This window comes from Dicentrarchus labrax, unplaced genomic scaffold (assembly GCF_905237075.1).
Source record: "Dicentrarchus labrax unplaced genomic scaffold, dlabrax2021, whole genome shotgun sequence".
In the NCBI taxonomy this organism is placed as follows: domain Eukaryota; kingdom Metazoa; phylum Chordata; class Actinopteri; family Moronidae; genus Dicentrarchus; species Dicentrarchus labrax.
The window spans coordinates 3,500,206-3,518,507 of record NW_026136723.1 but is presented as its reverse complement, the minus strand read 5'-3'; the positions used below and the strand labels follow the sequence as shown (position 1 = coordinate 3,518,507).

The following is an 18,302-nucleotide window of genomic DNA, read 5'->3' as shown; positions in this document are numbered from 1 at the left end:
CTGTCTGTAGTCTGTCTGTAGTCTGTCTGTAGTCTGTCTGTAGTCCGCTAACTTTAGCTGCTAGCCGGCTGGTTGCGGTTAGCATGCTAGCTTGAGGAGAGCAGACTGAATAACTCTGAGCTAACTGAAGCTAACAGAAGCTAACAGAAGCTAACAGCTAACTTCCATAAGAGAGCTGTGTCGCTAACAGAAGCTAACAGAAGCTCAGTGTGTATATATATATATATATATATATATATTTAGAAGATAACAGATAAACAGTGTCGTTATATTCTCTGTAATTTCCGACACTTTATATTTGAATTCTTTCACAATAAAATACCTGCGAGTATTTAAGATGTTACTTTATTGATCTTCATTGTTATTATTATAGTTGTTGTTGTTTGAATTATGGTGGCAAACATTAAACACTTTATTAGATAAAATCACATTAAACAACATTTTACTGTCAACGTAACAGATGGAATACAAGTACTTTTATACTTTTACTGAGTATTACAATATTAATTCAATTCAGTTTTATTTGTATAGCACCAATTCATAACAGAAGTTATCTCAGGACACTTTTCAAATAGAGCAGGTCTAGACCGAACTCTTTATAACATTATTTACAGAGACCCAACAGTACCACCATGAGCAAGACCTTGGAGACAAGGGCAAGGAAACACTGCCTGTTAAAAGGCAGAAACCTAGGACAGATCCTCCGGCTCTAGGTGGGTGGGAGAGAGAGAGACAGAGAGAGAGAGAGACAGACAGACAGACAGACAGACAGGTGCACAACAACAACAGTATTGGCAATGGCAGTCTAGCAGGACCATGGCAGGAGGCTCCACCAGGATCCATGAGAACCTGCGAGACGAGAAAGCACAAGAACTCCGGGGAAGAAGTGAAGTTAGTAACATGCATTAATGGGACATGAATGAGTGCAGAAAGAGAGAGGAAGAGAGGAGCTCAGTGCACCATGGGAAATCCCCCGATAGTCTAGGCCTATAGCAGCATAACTAAGGGATGGTTCAGGACTCACCTGATCCAGCCCTAACTATAAGCTTTATCAAAGAGGAATGTCTTAAGCCTACTCTTGAATGTGGTGAGGGTGTCTGCCTCCCGAACCACAACTGGAAGCTGGTTCCACAGGAGAGGAGCTTGGTAACTGAAGGCTCTGGCTCCTGTTCTACTTTTAGAGACTATAGGAACCACAAGTAGCCCAGCATTCAGAGAACGTAGTGTTCTAGTGGGGTAATAGGGTACTATGAGCTCTTTAAGATATGAAGGGGCCTGACCATGAAGAGCTTTATAGGTGAGGAGGAGGATTTTAAAATCTATTATACATTTTACAGGGAGCCAACGCAGAGTAGCTAGTACAGGAGAGATATGATCTCTTTTTCTAGTTCCTGTCAGTACTCGTGCTGCAGCGTTCTGAATTAATTGGAGCGTTTTAATGGACTTATTGGGGCAACCTGATAATAAAGAGTTGCAGTAATCCAGCCTTGAAGTAACAAATGCATGGATTAGTTTTTCTGCATCTGTCTGTGATAGGATGTGTCTAATTTTTGTAATATTACGTAAATGAAAGAAGGCAGTCCTAGAGGTCTGCTTTATGTGGGAGTTAAATGACAAATCCTGATCAAAGATAACTCCAAGATTCCTGACAGTGGTGCTAGAGGCCAAGTTAATGCCATCTAGAGTAACTATATCTTTAGACAATGAGTCTCTAAGGTTTTTGGGGCCAAGAACAAGAATTTCGGTTTTTTCTGAGTTTAACATCAGAAAATTGCAGGTCATCCAGGATTTTATGTCCTTAAGACATGTTTGTAATTTAGATAATTGATTAATTTCATTGGGCTTGATCGATAGATATAACTGCGTATCATCTGCATAACAGTGAAAGTTAATGGAGTGATTCCTAATAATGTTGCCTAAAGGGAGCATATATAAAGTAAATAGTATTGGTCCAAGTACAGAACCTTGTGGAACTCCATGACTAACTGTAGTATTTATTGAAGATTCATTGTTAACATGTACAAACTGCAAACGATCTGATAAATATGACTTAAACCAGCTTAGTGCGGTTCCTTTAATGCCAATTTGATGCTCAAGTCTCTGTAAAAGAATACCATGGTCAATGGTGTCAAATGCAGCACTAAGATATAATAATACAAGTACAGAGACAAGTCCATTGTCAGAAGCAGTCAGAAGGTCATTATTAACTTTAACCAGAGCTGTCTCTGTGCTGTGATGAACTCTAAATCCTGACTGAAAATCCTCAAATAAACTATTGTTATGTAGAAAGTCACACAACTCTTTGGCGACTACTTTCTCCAGAATCTTAGAGAGGAAGGGGAGGTTAGAGATTGGTCTATAGTTGGCTAAAACCCCTGGGTCAAGAGTGGGCTTTTTAAGAAGGGGTTTAATTACAGCTACTTTAAAGGACTGTGGTACATATCCTGATAATAAAGAAAGATTAATCATATCCAGTAAAGAAGTGCCAATTAAGGGAACAACTTCTTTAAGCAGCCTAGTTGGGATCGGGATATCGGATATTACAGTGTTACAGTATTACAGTACTACAGTGTTACAGTACTACAGTACTACAGTGTTACAGTGTTACAGTGTTACAGTACTACAGTACTACAGTGTTACAGTACTACAGTGTTACAGTACTACAGTACTACAGTGTTACAGTACTACAGTGTTACAGTGTTACAGTACTACAGTACTACAGTGTTACAGTACTACAGTACTACAGTGTTACAGTGTTACAGTGTTACAGTACTACAGTACTACAGTGTTACAGTACTACAGTACTACAGTGTTACAGTGTTCACGAGCAGTGTCTGTAGCTGTGTCTGTAGCTGTCTGTCAGTAGCAGTGTCTGCAGCTGTCAGTAGCAGTGTCTGCAGCTGTCAGTAGCAGTGTCTGTAGCTGTCAGTCTGTAGCTGTGTCTGTAGCTGTCAGTCTGTAGTCAGTTTGTAGCAGTGTCTGTAGCTGTCAGTAGCAGTGTCTGTAGCTGTCAGTAGCTGTGTCTGTAGCTGTCAGTCTGTAGTCAGTTTGTAGCAGTGTCTGTAGCTGTCAGTAGCAGTGTCTGTAGCTGTCTGTAGCTGTGTCTGTAGCTGTCAGTCTGTAGTCAGTTTGTAGCAGTGTCTGTAGCTGTCAGTAGCAGTTTAGCAGTGTCTGTAGCTGTCAGTAGCTGTGTCTGTAGCTGTCAGTCTGTAGTCAGTTTGTAGCAGTGTCTGTAGCTGTCAGTAGCAGTGTCTGTAGCTGTCAGTAGCTGTGTCTGTAGCTGTCAGTCTGTAGTCAGTTTGTAGCAGTGTCTGTAGCTGTCAGTAGCAGTGTCTGTAGCTGTCAGTAGCTGTGTCTGTAGCTGTCAGTCTGTAGTCAGTTTGTAGCAGTGTCTGTAGCTGTCAGTAGCAGTGTCTGTAGCTGTCAGTTTGTAGCTGTGTCTCTAAATAAAACCCTCATCAATCGAACACTGATAAATATTGAACTGACAGAATGATGTCACTGTTTCAGAGGTCATGTTTCTCCAGAATGAACCCGGTCCGCAAACGCCTCAGACTCAGCCCGTCCAGAACCGCCGTGCGCAACGACACCAGCTCCACCGCCCAGAGCCTCAGACCGCCATGCTCTGGTCCTCAGCTCCTCTCCCATGATGCTTCGCTGCTGCCACCTCCCGCTGCTCCGGCTGGAGTCGGAGCTCAGGAGGAGGAGGAGGAGGAGGGTTACCTGCTGGTGCAGGAAGACACCACCGACTCCAGCCTCATCATCACCATGGGTAACACACACACCCACACACACACCTGGTGAGCTCAGGTGAGTCTGAGGTGTGTGAAGGTATTTAATCTGTCTGTCTGTCTGTCAGAGGACAGTCAGGTGGAGGTGAAGGCAGTGAGGAGGAGAGCAGTGAGGAAGAAGAAGAGGAGGCGGACAGATGAGGAGGGGGGCGGAGCCTCAGAGAGCGAGGAGGAGGAGGAGGAGGAGGAGGAGGCGGCAGCAGGGGTAGAGCTGGAGATTGACAGACGGCTGGACCAATCACTGGAAACAAAATCCAAACAGCACAACCTGACCACAGTGAATGTCAGAAACATCATCCACGTGAGTTCATTCACACAGCCAATCACAATCCGTTAACAATGACCTGAACCAATACAATAATCTATACAGAATACAATATACAGAATATAATAATCCGTACAGAATACAATAATCCATACAGAATATAATAATCCATACAGAATACAATAATCCATACAGAATACAAACAGAATACAATAATCCATACAGAATACAATAATCCATACAGAATACAAACAGAATACAATAATCCATACAGAATACAATAATCCATACAGAATACAATAATCCATACAGAATACAATAATCCATACAGAATACAAATGGTAAATGGACCTGTACTTGTATAGCGCCTTTCTAGTCTTCCGACCACTCAAAGCGCTTTTACACTACGTGCCACATTCACCCTTTCATACACATTCAAACACTGATGCACAGCACTGGAAGCAATTTGGGGTTCAGTATCTTGCTCAAGGATACTTAAAAATGTAAAGGGGGAAACAAGGGACCAAAACCCAACCCCCCAAAAAAAAAAAAAACCCCCCCCCCCCCCCCCCCCAGATCCGCCCCAGAATATACAGAATATGATAATCCATACAGAATACATAATCTATACAGAATACATAATCAATACAATAATCTATACAGAATACAATAATCTATACAGAATACAATAATCTATACATAATCTATACAGAATACACTAATCTATACAGAATACAATAATCTATACAAAATATATACAGAATACAATAATCTGTACAGAATACAATAATCTATACATAATCTACACAGAATACAATAATCTGTACAGAATACAATAATCTATAAAGAATCTATACAGAATACAATAATCTACACATAATCCATACAGAGTACAATAATCCATACAGAATACAATAATCCATACAGAATACATAAACTATACAGAATACATAATCAATACAATAATCTATACAGAATACAATAATCTATACATAATCTATACAGAATACACTAATCTATACAGAATACCCTAATTTATACAGAATACAATAATCTATACAGAATCTATACAAATAATTTATACATACTCTATACAGAATACACTAATCTATACAGAATACAATAATCTATACAGAATACACTAATCTTACAGAATCTATACAGAATACAATAATCTATACATAATCTATACAGAATACACTAATCTATACATTATGAATACACTAATCTATACAGAATACAATAATCTATACAGAATCTATACAGAATACAATAATTATACATTATCTATACAGAATACAATAATCTATACATAATCTACACAGAATACACTAATCTGTACAGAATACAATAATCTATACAAAATCTATACAGAATACAATAATCTGCACAGAATACCATAATCTAGGTACAATAATCTACACAGAATACAATAATCTGTACAGAATACAATAATCTATAAAGAATCTATACAGAATACAATAATCTACACATAATCCATACAGAGTACAATAATCCATACAGAATACAATAATCCATACAGAATACATAAACTATACAGAATACATAATCAATACAATAATCTATACAGAATACAATAATCTATACATAATCTATACAGAATACACTAATCTATACAGAATACACTAATTTATACAGAATACAATAATCTATACAGAATCTATACAGAATACAATGATCTATACATACTCTATACAGAATACACTAATCTATACAGAATACAATAATCTATACAGAATCTATACAGAATACAATAATCTATACATATTCTATACAGAATACAATAATCTATACATTATCAATACAATAATCTATACAGAATACAATAATCTATACAGAATCTATACAGAATACAATAATTATACATTATCTATACAGAATACAATAATCTATACAGAATCTATACAGAATACAATAATTATACATTATCTATACAGAATACAATAATCTATACAGAATCTATACAGAATACAATAATCTGTACAGAATACATAATCTATACAGAACACAATAATATGTACAGAATACAATAATCTATACAGAATACAATAATCTATGTGGAATACAATAATCTATACAGAATCTATACAGAATACACTAATCTATACAGAATACAATAATCTATACATAATCTATACAGAATACAATAATCTATACAGAATACAGTAATCTACACATAGTCTATCAATCAGAATCAGAAATACTTTAATAATCCCAGGGGGAAATTATTTTCGTTACAACACTCCAGATATACAAACGACATATTATACGAACAACATATATATATACACAACATTCAGCACAAAAAATATAAATATATATATATATATAAGATCAAATGTACAGTATTAATGTGCAAAAAGTGCAAAAGAATGATTGTCTATGTTTTGAGTCAGAATTACAGAGGAGGGGTGTCTGACTCTCTGAGGGAGGCGTTGCAGAGATTGATGACCACAGGCAGGAATGATTTCCTGTGGCGCTCTGTGGTGCATCTGGGTGAGAGGAGTCTTCTGCTGAAGGTGCTCCTCTGCTGGGCCAGTGTGTCATAGAGAGGGTGTGAGACATTGTTCAAGATGGACTGAAGCCTGGACAGCATCCTCCTCTCTGCCATGGTCGTCAGAGTGTCCAGCTCCTCCCCTACGACATCACCGGCCCTCCTGATCAGTTTGCTTAGTCTGTTGTTGTCTGCGACCCTCAGCCCACTGCCCCAGCATGTGACAGCGAAGAAGATCGTACTGGCCACAACAGACTCATAGAACATCCTCAGCATTGTCCGGCAGATGTTAAAGGACCTCAGCCTCCTTAGGAAAAAGAGTCGGCTTTGGCCCTTTTTGTAGACAGCCTCAGTGTTTCTAGTCCAGTCCAGCTTATTATTAAAGTACACCCCCAGGTACTTATACTCCTCCACAGTGTACACAGGGACCCCCTGGATGGAAACAGGGGTCACAAGTGTTTTTGCCCTCCTCAGATCCACTATGAGCTCCTTTGTCTTTGTCACATTGAGCTGCAGATGATTCAGCTCAGTCCAAGTGACAAAGTTGCCCACCACAGTCCTGTATTCATTGTCATCACCCTTATCTATGCAGCCAACTATTGCTGAGTCATCAGAAAACTTCTGAAGGTGGCAGGACTCAGTGCAATAGTTGAAGTCTGAGGTGAAGAGGGTGAAGAGGAAGGGAGAGAGGACAGTCCCCTGTGGGGCCCCAGTGTTGCTGACCACCCTGTTAGATACACAGTTCTGTAGACGTATGTACTGTGGTCTGCCCATCAGGTAATCAACAAACCAGGACACGATGGGGGCCTCCACCTGCATCGCAGCCATCTTCTCACCCAGTAGAGCCGGACGGATGGTATTGAAAGCACTGGAGAAATCAAAGAACATGACTCTCACAGTGCTCGCCAGCTTATCCACATGAGTGTAGACTCTGTACAGCAGGTAGATGATGCCGTCCTCAACTCCCAGGCAGGGCTGGTAGGCGAACTGCAGTGGATCGGTGAAGCGCCTGACCATAGGCCTTAGCTGCTCCAAGACAAGCCTCTCCAGGGTCTTCATAATGTGGGACGTCAGAGCCACCGGTCTGTAGTTCAGAGGGCCGCTGGGATGCGTCTTTGGCACAGGAACGAGGCAGGACGTCTTCCACAGCACAGGGACCCTCTGGAGGTGCAGGCTCAGGCTGAAGACTTGGCTAAGTACTCCACACAGCTGGGGGGCACAGACTTTAAGCACCCTGGGAAATACACCATCAGGGCCTGCAGCTTTGCCGGAGTGGAGTCTTTTCAGCTGTCTTCTCATCAGGTCAGGCGTGAAGGGCACTGTAGAGGTGACAGTGGGGGGAGGGGGGAGGTCCTCAGGTTGTGGAGGACATGATGTAGAGCAGGGGGGAGGGGTGGAGTAGGTGGGTGTGAATTGAGGTGGTGAGGAGCAGACAAGGGTTCTGTAAGGAGGAGGAGTAGGGGGAGATAAAGTGGCAGTTGTTGAGTAGCCAGCAGCAGAGACTTGTGGGGGATGGGCCGCAGTATCAAACCTATTGAAGAAGGTTCAGTTCATTGGCCCGGTCGACATGGCCCTTCAACCCCATGCCACCAGTCTTCTGGAACCCAGTGATGGTTCTCATGCCACTCCACACATCCCTCATGTTGTTTCGCTGGAGTTTATTCTCCAGCTTTCTCCTATACTTGTCTTTTGCCTCCCTGATTTTAAGTTTGAGTACCCCCTGCACTCTCCTCACCTCATCACGGTTGCCATCTCTGAACGCCCTCTTCTTTTCATTCAGGATGGCCTTAATATCCTTAGTGATCCAAGGTTTATTGTTGGCATAACAGGTTACAGTCCAAGCTGCGACATTGCAGTCCACACAGAAGTTGATGTAGTCCGTGATGCACTCTGTGAGCCCATCAATGTCCTCCCCGTGGGGCTCACAGAGTGCAGGCCAGTCAGACACTTCAAAGCAGGCCTGCAGTGTCTCATAAGCCTCCACCGACCACCTCCTCACAGTCCTTGTGGTCGTAGGCTTCCTCTTCACCAGAGGCACATAGCAGGGTTTGAGGTGAACCAGGTTGTGATCTGACCTGCCCAGAGGGGGGAGAGAAGAGGAGATTAATGTAAGCAATACATCAGGTCCAGGGTCCTCTCCTCTCTGGTAGGACAGCTCACATATTGTTTGAAGGTCGGCAGAACTCTATCCATGGTGACGTGGTTGAAGTCTCCCGACATGATGATGAGGGCACTGGGGTGTTGAGTCTGTAGTTTGGAGATGGTGGTGTGTATGATGCTGCAGGCAGATGTTGGGTTTGCAGAGGGAGGGATGTACAGGACAGCAATGATGACGTGCGGGATCTCTTTAGGCAGATGGTATGGACGGGGGAAGTCCAACGGCCAGCAGTTCAACATCCGGGCTACAGAGCTGTTCTTTAATGGTGATATGACCCGGGTTACACCATCTGCTGTTTACTAGAATGGCAAGCCCCCCTCCTTTCCGCTTACCGCTCTCGGTATCCCGGTCCGCCTGGACGGTGTGGAAGCCATCCACGGAGACGATCTGGTCTGTAATGTCCCTGTGCAGCCATGTCTCTGTGAAACACATCAGACTGCACTCCCGGTACTCCGGGTGGCTCAGCGTCAGAGCTGTTAGCTCATCCATTTTGTTGCTAAGGGACCGTACGGGGAGACACAGCTTAAATCTTCTCCTCTCCATAAGCCCGTCCCGTCTCGACCCTCCTTTCATCCCCCGACGTTGCTTCCCTCCTCTGCAACCTCGTGTGTTTTCCTCCAGAGTTCAGGTGGTATTTCAGCTGGTCTGGCCACTACGCCGGCCGGCATTAGTGCGATCAGCTGTTCTCCGGAGTAAACAAAGGCAGCGTGTCCCGGTGGAAGCGGCATAATAAAAACAACACGAAGAAAAGCACGAAAACTCTCTGAAAATTACCTCGTTAGAGAGGACAGAACTTCACAGAGTTACAGTGAAGAAACAAGAACAAACTAAAGAGAATAAAAGTTAAAAAAGTTAAAAAAAGCGAACTCAAAGGCTGGAGCAACGTAACAGGCAGCATGCAGCTTTCGCGCATGCGCACTCATAACCCTATACAGAATACATTATCTATACATAATGGATAATCTATGCAGAATACAAAAATCTATACAGAATACAATAATCTATACATGATCTGGTACATAATACATAATCTATACAGAATACAATAATCTATACAGAATACAATAATCTATACATAATACATAATCTATACAGATTACCATAATCTATACAGAATACAATAATCTATACAGAATACATAATCTATACAGAATACAATAATCTATACAGAATACAATAATCTATACATAATACATAATCTATACAGAATACCATAATCTATACAGAATACAATAATCTATACAGAATACATAATCTATACAGAATACAATAATCTATACAGAATACATAATCTATACAGAATACAATAATCTATACATAATCTGTACATAATACAAAAATCTATACAGAATACAATAATCTACACATAATCTATACAGAATACAATAATCTATATTTACAGTGTTATTAATTGACTGATGACCTACAGGAAGTGATCACCAACGAACATGTGGTGGCCATGATGAAAGCCGCCATCAACGAGACCGAGGCCGTCCCTCCATTTGTGAGTCTGTTGTCCAATCAGAACACCTGGTGGGAGCTATCTATGGATATGGATCAATATGTTAATGATATCGCTGTTAATTAATTCTTAATGTGACTGTTTGTTTCCTGCAGGAGCCCAAAATGACTCGATCCAAGTTCAAAGAAGTGGTAGAGAAAGGAGTGGTGAGACCTGTCTGTCTCTGTCTGTCTGCCTGTATTTATATTGTATATTGATCTGTCACCTCACCTGTCCTCTTCGTGTTTCCTGTCAGGTGATTCCAGCCTGGAACATTTCACCCATCAAGAAGACCAGTGATGTTAACAAGGTAAAGGTCAAAGTTCAGACAGCTGTACAGCAGACAGAAAGTTTTATTAACATTGAAAAATGTTTTTATTTAAACATCAGGGTTCCTTTATTTACCACGCTACCACACAGGCCTCCACAATGACTACACGCTGTAGACCTTCATGACCTTGCCCCCAGTTATGTTTTAGATCTCCGCATTCCTCATTCCACTCTTCGGCCACTTCGCTCCTCAAATCTCAGCCTTTTATCCATCCCCCACTCTAACTGCAGAACTAAATTCAATTCAATTATATTTGTATAGCGCCAATTCATAACAGAAGTTATCTCAGGACACTTTTCAAATAGAGAACTCTTTATAGCATTATTTACAGAAACCCAACAGTACCACCGTGAGCAAGCACTTGGCGACAAGGGCAAGAAAAAACTGCCTGTTAAAAGGCAGAAACCTAGGATAGATCCTTCAGCTCTAGGTGGGTGGTCGTCTGTCTCGACCAGTTGGGGTGAGAGAGAGAGACAAACAGACAGGTGCACAGCAACAACAGTATTGGCAATGGCAATCTAGCAGGACCATGGCAGGAGGCTCCACCAGGATCAATAAGAACCTGCGAGACGAGAAAGCACAAGAACTCCGGGGAAGAAGTGAAGTTAGTAACATGCATTAAAGGGACATGAATGAGTGCAGAAAGAGAGAGGAAGGGAGGAGCTCAGTGCACCATGGGAAATCCCCCGATAGTCTAGGCCTATAGCAGCATAACTAAGGGATGGTTCAGGACTCACCTGATCCAGCCCTAACTATAAGCTTTATCAAAGAGGAATGTCTTAAGCCTACTCTTGAATGTGGAAAGGGTGTCTGCCTCCCGAACCACAACTGGAAGCTGATTCCACAGGAGAGGAGCTTGGTAACTGAAGGCTCTGGCTCCCAGCATTCAGAGAACGTAGTGTTCTAGAGGGGTAATAGGGTACTATGAGCTCTTTAAGATATGAAGGGGCCTGACCATGAAGAGCTTTATAGGTGAGGAGGAGGATTTTAAATTCTATTATACATTTTTACAGGGAGCCAGTGCAGAGAAGTTAGTACACAAGAGATGTGATCTCTTTTTCTAGTTCCTGTCAGTACTCGTGCTGCAGCGTTTTAAATTAATTGGAGCGTTTTAATGGACTTATTGGGGCAACCTGATAATAAAGAGTTGCAGTAATCCAGCCTAGAAGTAACAAATGCATGGATTAGTTTTTATGCATCTGTCTGTGGTAGGATGTGTCTAATTTTTGTAATATTACGTAAATGAAAGAAGGCAGTCCTAGAGGTCTGCTTCATGTGGGGATAAAATGACAAATCCTGATCAAAGATAACTCCAAGATTCCTGACAGTGGTGCTAGAGGCCAAGGTAATGCCATCTAGAGTAACTATATCTTTAGACAGGGAGTCTCTAAGATTTTTGGGGCCAAGTACAAGATTTAACATCAGAAAATTGCAGCTCATCCAGGATTTTATGTCCTTAGGACATATTTGTAATTTAGATAATTGATTAATTTCATCGGGCTTGATTGATAGATATAACTGCGTATCATCTGCATAACAGTGAAAGTTAATGGAGTGATTCCTAATAATTTTGCCTAAAGGGAGCATATATAAAGCAAATAGTATTAGTCAGAGTACAGAACCTTGTGGAATTCCATGACTAACTGTGGTATTTATTGAAGATTCATCGTTAACGTGTACAAACTGCGAACCGTCTGATAAATATGACTTAAACCAGCTTAGTGCGGTTCCTTAAATGCCAATTTGATGCTCAAGTCTCTGTAAAAGAATATTATGGTCAATGGTGTCAAATGCAGCACTAAGATATAATAATACAAGTATAGAGACAAGTTCATTGTCTGAAGCCCTGGTTATTAACTTTAACCAGAGCTGTCTCTGTGCTATGATGAACTATAAATCCTGACTGAAAATCCTCAATTAAACTATTGTTATGTAGAAAGTCACACAACTCTTTGGCGACTACTTTCTCCAGAATCTTAGAGAGGAAGGGGAGGTTAGAAATTGGTCTATAATTGGCTAAAACCCCTGGGTCGAGAGTGGGGTTTTTAAGAAGGGGTTTAATTACAGCTACTTTAAAGGACTGTGGTACATATCCTGATAATAAAGAAAGATTAATCATATCCAGTAAAGAAGTGCCAATTAAGGGTACGACTTCTTTAAGCAGCCTAGTTGGGATGGGGTCCAACAGACAGGTTGATGGCTTCAATGTAGAAATTATTGAAGTTAACTGATGAAGATCGATAGCAGAAAAACAGTCTAAATATATATCTGAGTTTACATTAGTTAAAGTTCCTGAACTTGGAGAGCCACTGATAATTTGGAAGAGCGCCATTTCCTTTCAGATTTCCTAGCTTTTTGCTTTAATTAGTGGGTTTGGTGGTTGTACCACGGTGCTAGTTTCCTCTGTTTTAATAATTTCCTTTTTATAGGAGCGATAGAATCTAATGTTCTTCGTAGTGAGCCTGCAGCACTATCAACAAGATTATCAATTTCGGAGGGACTAAAGTTGTTATAGGACTCTGTTAAATTCAGACATGTCATTGAATTAAACACTGAAGGAATCTCCTCCTTAAATTTAGCTACAGCACTGTAAGATAGACATCTGCTGTAGGAAGTTTTGCCTAATGGCTTATAATCTAATAGTAGGAATTCAAAGTTATTAAATAATGGTCAGATAAGAAAGGATTATGTGGGAAGACTATTAAATGTTCAATATCAATGCCCTATGATAGAACAAGGTCAAGAGTGTGATTAAAACAATGAGTTGGTTTATTTACACTCTGACAGAAGCCAATTGAGTCTATTAAACATTAAACTAAAGGTGGCTGTTGTCAGGCTGCAGCGGATACTTCTATATCTGTTGTCAGATTGCAGCGGATTCTTCAGTATCTGTTGTCAGATTGCAGCGGATTCTTCAGTATCTGTTGTCAGATTTCAGCGGATTTTTCTGTATCTGTTGTCAGATTTCAGCGGATTCTTCTGTATCTGTTGTCAGAAGGCAGCGGATACTTCTGTATCTGTTGTCAGACGGCAGCGGAACTTCTGTATCTGTTGTCAGACGGCAGCAGAGTGAACAGTTTAACTGGGTGGTTCTGATTTTGGACATTTTTCCCGGGACAATAAAAGCATCCTGAGAATGAATAAAAACATGTTGAAAACGTGCAGTTTTGATTTTGTGTTTGAGGCTCCTCAGTTTGTGGACATCCCTCTGGCTGAAGAAGACTCCTCTGATGAAGAGTACCATCCTGATGAGGAAGACGAGGACGAGACAGCTGAAGATGTGAGGCTACACTGTGATTGGCTGCAGCACAATTTCATACTGATCATTGAATAATAATTATGGATGTGTGTGTATAGATGTATTGATTATTGATTGATAGATGTGTGTGTAGATGTATTGATTACTGATGGATGTGTGTGTGTGTAGACGTTCCAGGAGAGCGACATGGAGAGCACAGCTTCGTCTCCGAGAGGGAGTCGTCTGAACAGAATGGAGGAGGACAGCTGTAGCCCCTGGCAGGTAACTCACCTTTAACACAGAATTATACTTCCTGCATCCACAAGGCAGCAGTGAGATATTGTTACCTGTCTCAGCAGCACATTTTCCCTGCAGAACTTTAGTCAGCACTTAAAATCTGAAGTCTGCAATCGGTTATAAAACCGTTGTTCATTTCTCCCTTCAGACTTCTCGGAGCCGCTCCAGGCGCCTGAGGGCGGGGTCTGTTGCAATGGGACCTCCCCCTCCTCCAAAAGCCCCGGCCCCTAAAGTGACTGACAGCACCTTCCTGGAGAAACTTCATGCTGTGGAGGAGGAGCTGGCTGTGTGTATGGAGCCTTACCAGGTAGCTTCTTTAGAGCTTTCAACTTCACTACCAGTCTGTAGAGCTTAAGGACCGGTCTGTAGAGCTTCAGGACCGGTCTGTAGAGCTTCAGGACCAGTCTGTAGAGCTTCAGAACCGGTCTGTAGAGCTTCAGGACCGGTCTGTAGAGCTTCAGAACCGGGCTGTAGAGCTTCAGAACCGGGCTGTAGAGCTTCAGGAGCGGTCTGTAGAGCTACAGGACCGGTCGGTAGACCTTTGGGACCAGTCGGTAGAGCTTCAGGACCAGTCTGTAGCGCTTCAGGACCAGTCGGTGGACATTTTGCACTATTAATTATTGATTGATTGATTTACAGCCTCTGTCTGAGTCAGAGGACGAGGTCGGTCTAATGGCGTACCGGACGAGGTCCAAGCGTCCATTACGTGATGTCCCGCTGGGCCGGCTGGAGGCGGAGCTCCGAGCTCCTGACATCACACCTGACATGTACGACTCCAGTTCCACCCACGAGGACAGGGAATGGACTGATTGGCTGAGAGGCCTGATGACCTCAGACATGGACAATGAAGGTGTGTGTGTTAGGGCTGCATCTCTTTTCATCATTGATTAACTTATTGATTATTTTCTCAAGTAAAGTTGTTTGGTCGATAAAATCTAGATCAGAGTTTCCCAAAGTCTTCAGATGTCCACAGACAGTCAGAGAGGATGAAAGAAAACAGAAGATATTCACATTGAGAACAATCGACTAATTGTTGCAGCTGTCTGTCTGTCAATTCAATTCAATTCAATTCACTTCAATTCAAATGGCAAATAATAACGAAGAAGAAGAAAAAAAGTGAAAGAAAGTTAGAAAATGAAAATAATATATTTAAGCGTGTGTGTTAAAAAAAAAATGTAATATATGAAAATTAAAATAAAATAGATAAAACTGTAAACGTGTTTCTGTGTGTGTGTGTGTGTGTTTGTGTGTGTGTGTGTGTGTGTGTGTGTATTAAAAAAACAACGAAAAAACGAACTTAAACAATCAATTATTTTATACATTTATCTGAGTTTCCACTGGTTGTCCTCAGTTCGTGGCATGAGGAGACATATTTTGCTGCAATAATTTGACTTTTTGGAATTTCTCCCAGTAAGTAGGGGAGTTTCTGTGTGTCTGATATAAATTCGAATTCGGGGTATATTTGGGAAATATTTGCAAATTGTTTTTTTCTTAAGATTTTATATTCAGGGCATGAGGTTAGAAAGTGCAGCTCTGTCTCTACCTGTCCTCTGTCACACTGGGAGCAGAGTCTCTCCTCTTCTGGTAGCCAGTTCTGTCTGTGGTGACCCTTTTCTATGGCCAGGTTGTGTTCACTCTGTCTGTACATTGTCAACATTTTTCTTAATTTAGGACATTTTATTGTGATCAGGTAATTTGCCAGTTTGAATTCTGTCTCTGTCTCTCTCTCTCTCTCGCTCTCTGTCTCTCGCTCTCTGTCTCTTGCTCTCTGTCTGTCCTCTCTGTCTCTCTACCAGAGGAGTGTGACGATGAAGATGATCCAGAATATAACTTTCTGGCCGACATTGATGAACCTGACCAGGAGGATTACCGTGATGACAAGGCTGTCCGCATCACCAGTCAGTGTACACACACACACAGACACATATTAACACGATAGATTTCGGCTTCATTTTATAATGAAAGAAGAAATCAATAAATGTTTGGTTGACAAACTGTTGATGTTGATGTTGTTGATGTTGTTGTTCATGTTGATGTTGTTGATGTTGTTTTTGTTGTTAATGTTTTTGTTGTTTATGTTGTGTTTTTGTTGTTGATGATGTTGATGTGATGTTGATGTTTATGTTGTTGTTGATGTTGTAGATGATTCAATTTTCAATTAAATTTTATTTGTATAGCGCCAATTCATAACAGAAGTTATCTCAGGACACTTTTCAAATAGAGCAGGTCTAGACCGAACTCCTTATAACATTATTTACAGAGACCCAACAGTACCACCATGAGCAAGACCTTGGAGACAAGGGCAAGGAAAAACTGCCTGTTAAAAGGCAGAAACCTAGAACAGACCCTTCGGCTCTAGGTGGGTGGTTGTCTGTCTCGACCAGTTGGGGTGAGAGAGAGAGAGAGAGAGAGAGAGCGAGAGACAGACAGACAGACAGACAGAGAGGTGCACAGCAACAACAGTATTGGCAATGGCAATCTAGCAGGACCATGGCAGGAGGCTCCACCAGGATCGATAAGAACCTGCAAGACGAGAAAGCACAAGAACTCCGGGGAAGAAGTGAAGTTAGTAACATGCATTAATGGGACATGAATGAGTGCAGAAAGAGAGAGGAAGGGAGGAGCTCAGTGCACCATGGGAAATCCCCCGATAGTCTAGGCCTATAGCAGCATAACTAAGGGATGGTTCAGGACTCACCTGATCCAGCCCTAACTATAAGCTTTATCAAAGAGGAATGTCTTAAGCCTACTCTTGAATGTGGTGAGGGTGTCTGCCTCCCGAACCACAACTGGAAGCTGGTTCCACAGGAGAGGAGCTTGGTAACTGAAGGCTCTGGCTCCTGTTCTACTTTTAGAGACTATAGGAACCACAAGTAGCCCAGCATTCAGAGAACGTAGTGTTCTAGTGGGGTAATAGGGTACTATGAGCTCTTTAAGATATGAAGGGGCCTGACCATGAAGAGCTTTATAGGTGAGGAGGAGGATCTATTATACATTTTTACAGGGAGCCAGTGCAGAGAAGTTAGTACACAAGAGATGTGATCTCTTTTTCTAGTTCCTGTCAGTACTCGTGCTGCAGTGTTCTGAATTAATTGGAGCGTTTTAATGGACTTATTGGGGCAACCTGATAATAAAGAGTTGCAGTAATCCAGCCTTGAAGTAACAAATGCATGGATTAGTTTTTCTGCATCTGTCTGTGATAGTATGTGTCTAATTTTTCTAATATTACGTAAATGAAAGAAGGCAGTCCTAGAGGTCTGCTTTATGTGGGAGTTAAATGACAAATCCTGATCAAAGATAACTCCAAGATTCCTGACAGTGGTGCTAGAGGCCAAGTTAATGCCATCTAGAGTAACTATATCTTTAGACAGTGAGTCTCTAAGGTTTTTGGGGCCAAGTACAAGAATTTCGTTTTTTTCTGAGTTTAACATCAGAAAATTGCAGGTCATCCAGGATTTTATGTCCTTAAGACATGTTTGTAATTTGGATAATTGATTAATTTCATCGGGCTTGATCGATAGATATAACTGCGTATCATCTGCATAACAGTGAAAGTTAATGGAGTGATTCCTAATAATGTTGCCTAAAGGGACATATATAAAGTAAATAGTACTGGTCCAAGTACAGAACCTTGTGGAACTCCATGACTAACTGTAGTATTTATTGAAGATTCATCGTTAACATGTACAAACTGCGAACGATCTGAGAAATATGACTTAATGATGTTGATGTGATGTTGTTTGTTGTGTTTTGTTGTTTATGTTGTTGATGTTTACATTGTTGATGTTGTTGGTGTTTTTGTTATTGATGTTATTTTTGTTGTTGGTATTATATTGTTAATGTTGTTGATGTGATGTTGATGTTTATGTTGTTGTTGCTGTTGTTGTTGTTGGTGTTGTTGTTGGTGTTGATGTTGTTGTTTCTGTTGCTGTTGTCATTCTGCAGAGAAGGAGGTGAATGAACTGATGGAGGAGTTGTTTGAAACGGTGAGTGTGAGTGACGACCACAGACCGACAAATCACAGCTCTCCCTGTAGCTCACCTGGACGTTCTGACTGCTGGTGTTTGTGTTTCAGCTGAAAGAAGACCTGGCGGGACAGGAAGTGGAAGATGAAGGCCATGAGGAAGAGGAGGAGGCTCTGGAGGAGACTCACACTGTTCAAACACACACACCTGAGGAGCAGCACAATACGTATGTAACACACAC

General features: G+C 41.4%; 1 protein-coding gene across 3 annotated transcripts in view; it reads left to right on the top strand.

Annotated features, from left to right (window-relative positions):
* LOC127357980 (GON-4-like protein) overlaps nt 1-18,302 on the top strand; it is a 29,350-nt gene that overhangs the window by 359 nt on the left and 10,689 nt on the right. The window contains exons 1-13 of one of the 3 annotated variants that reach the window (XM_051390702.1): nt 637-891; nt 3,511-3,772; nt 3,860-4,092; nt 10,159-10,233; nt 10,347-10,397; nt 10,487-10,540; nt 13,746-13,841; nt 13,989-14,081; nt 14,245-14,403; nt 14,736-14,946; nt 15,893-15,994; nt 18,042-18,082; nt 18,172-18,287. In XM_051390702.1, the coding sequence (XP_051246662.1) occupies nt 817-891; nt 3,511-3,772; nt 3,860-4,092; nt 10,159-10,233; nt 10,347-10,397; nt 10,487-10,540; nt 13,746-13,841; nt 13,989-14,081; nt 14,245-14,403; nt 14,736-14,946; nt 15,893-15,994; nt 18,042-18,082; nt 18,172-18,287 (1,568 nt within the window). In that variant the 5' untranslated portion in view covers nt 637-816. Of the gene's footprint in view, nt 1-636; nt 892-3,510; nt 3,773-3,859; nt 4,093-10,158; nt 10,234-10,346; nt 10,398-10,486; nt 10,541-13,745; nt 13,842-13,988; nt 14,082-14,244; nt 14,404-14,735; nt 14,947-15,892; nt 15,995-18,041; nt 18,083-18,171; nt 18,288-18,302 lie in introns of those variants that run through there. The other 2 variants (XM_051390703.1, XM_051390704.1) reach the window with 2 other exon arrangements.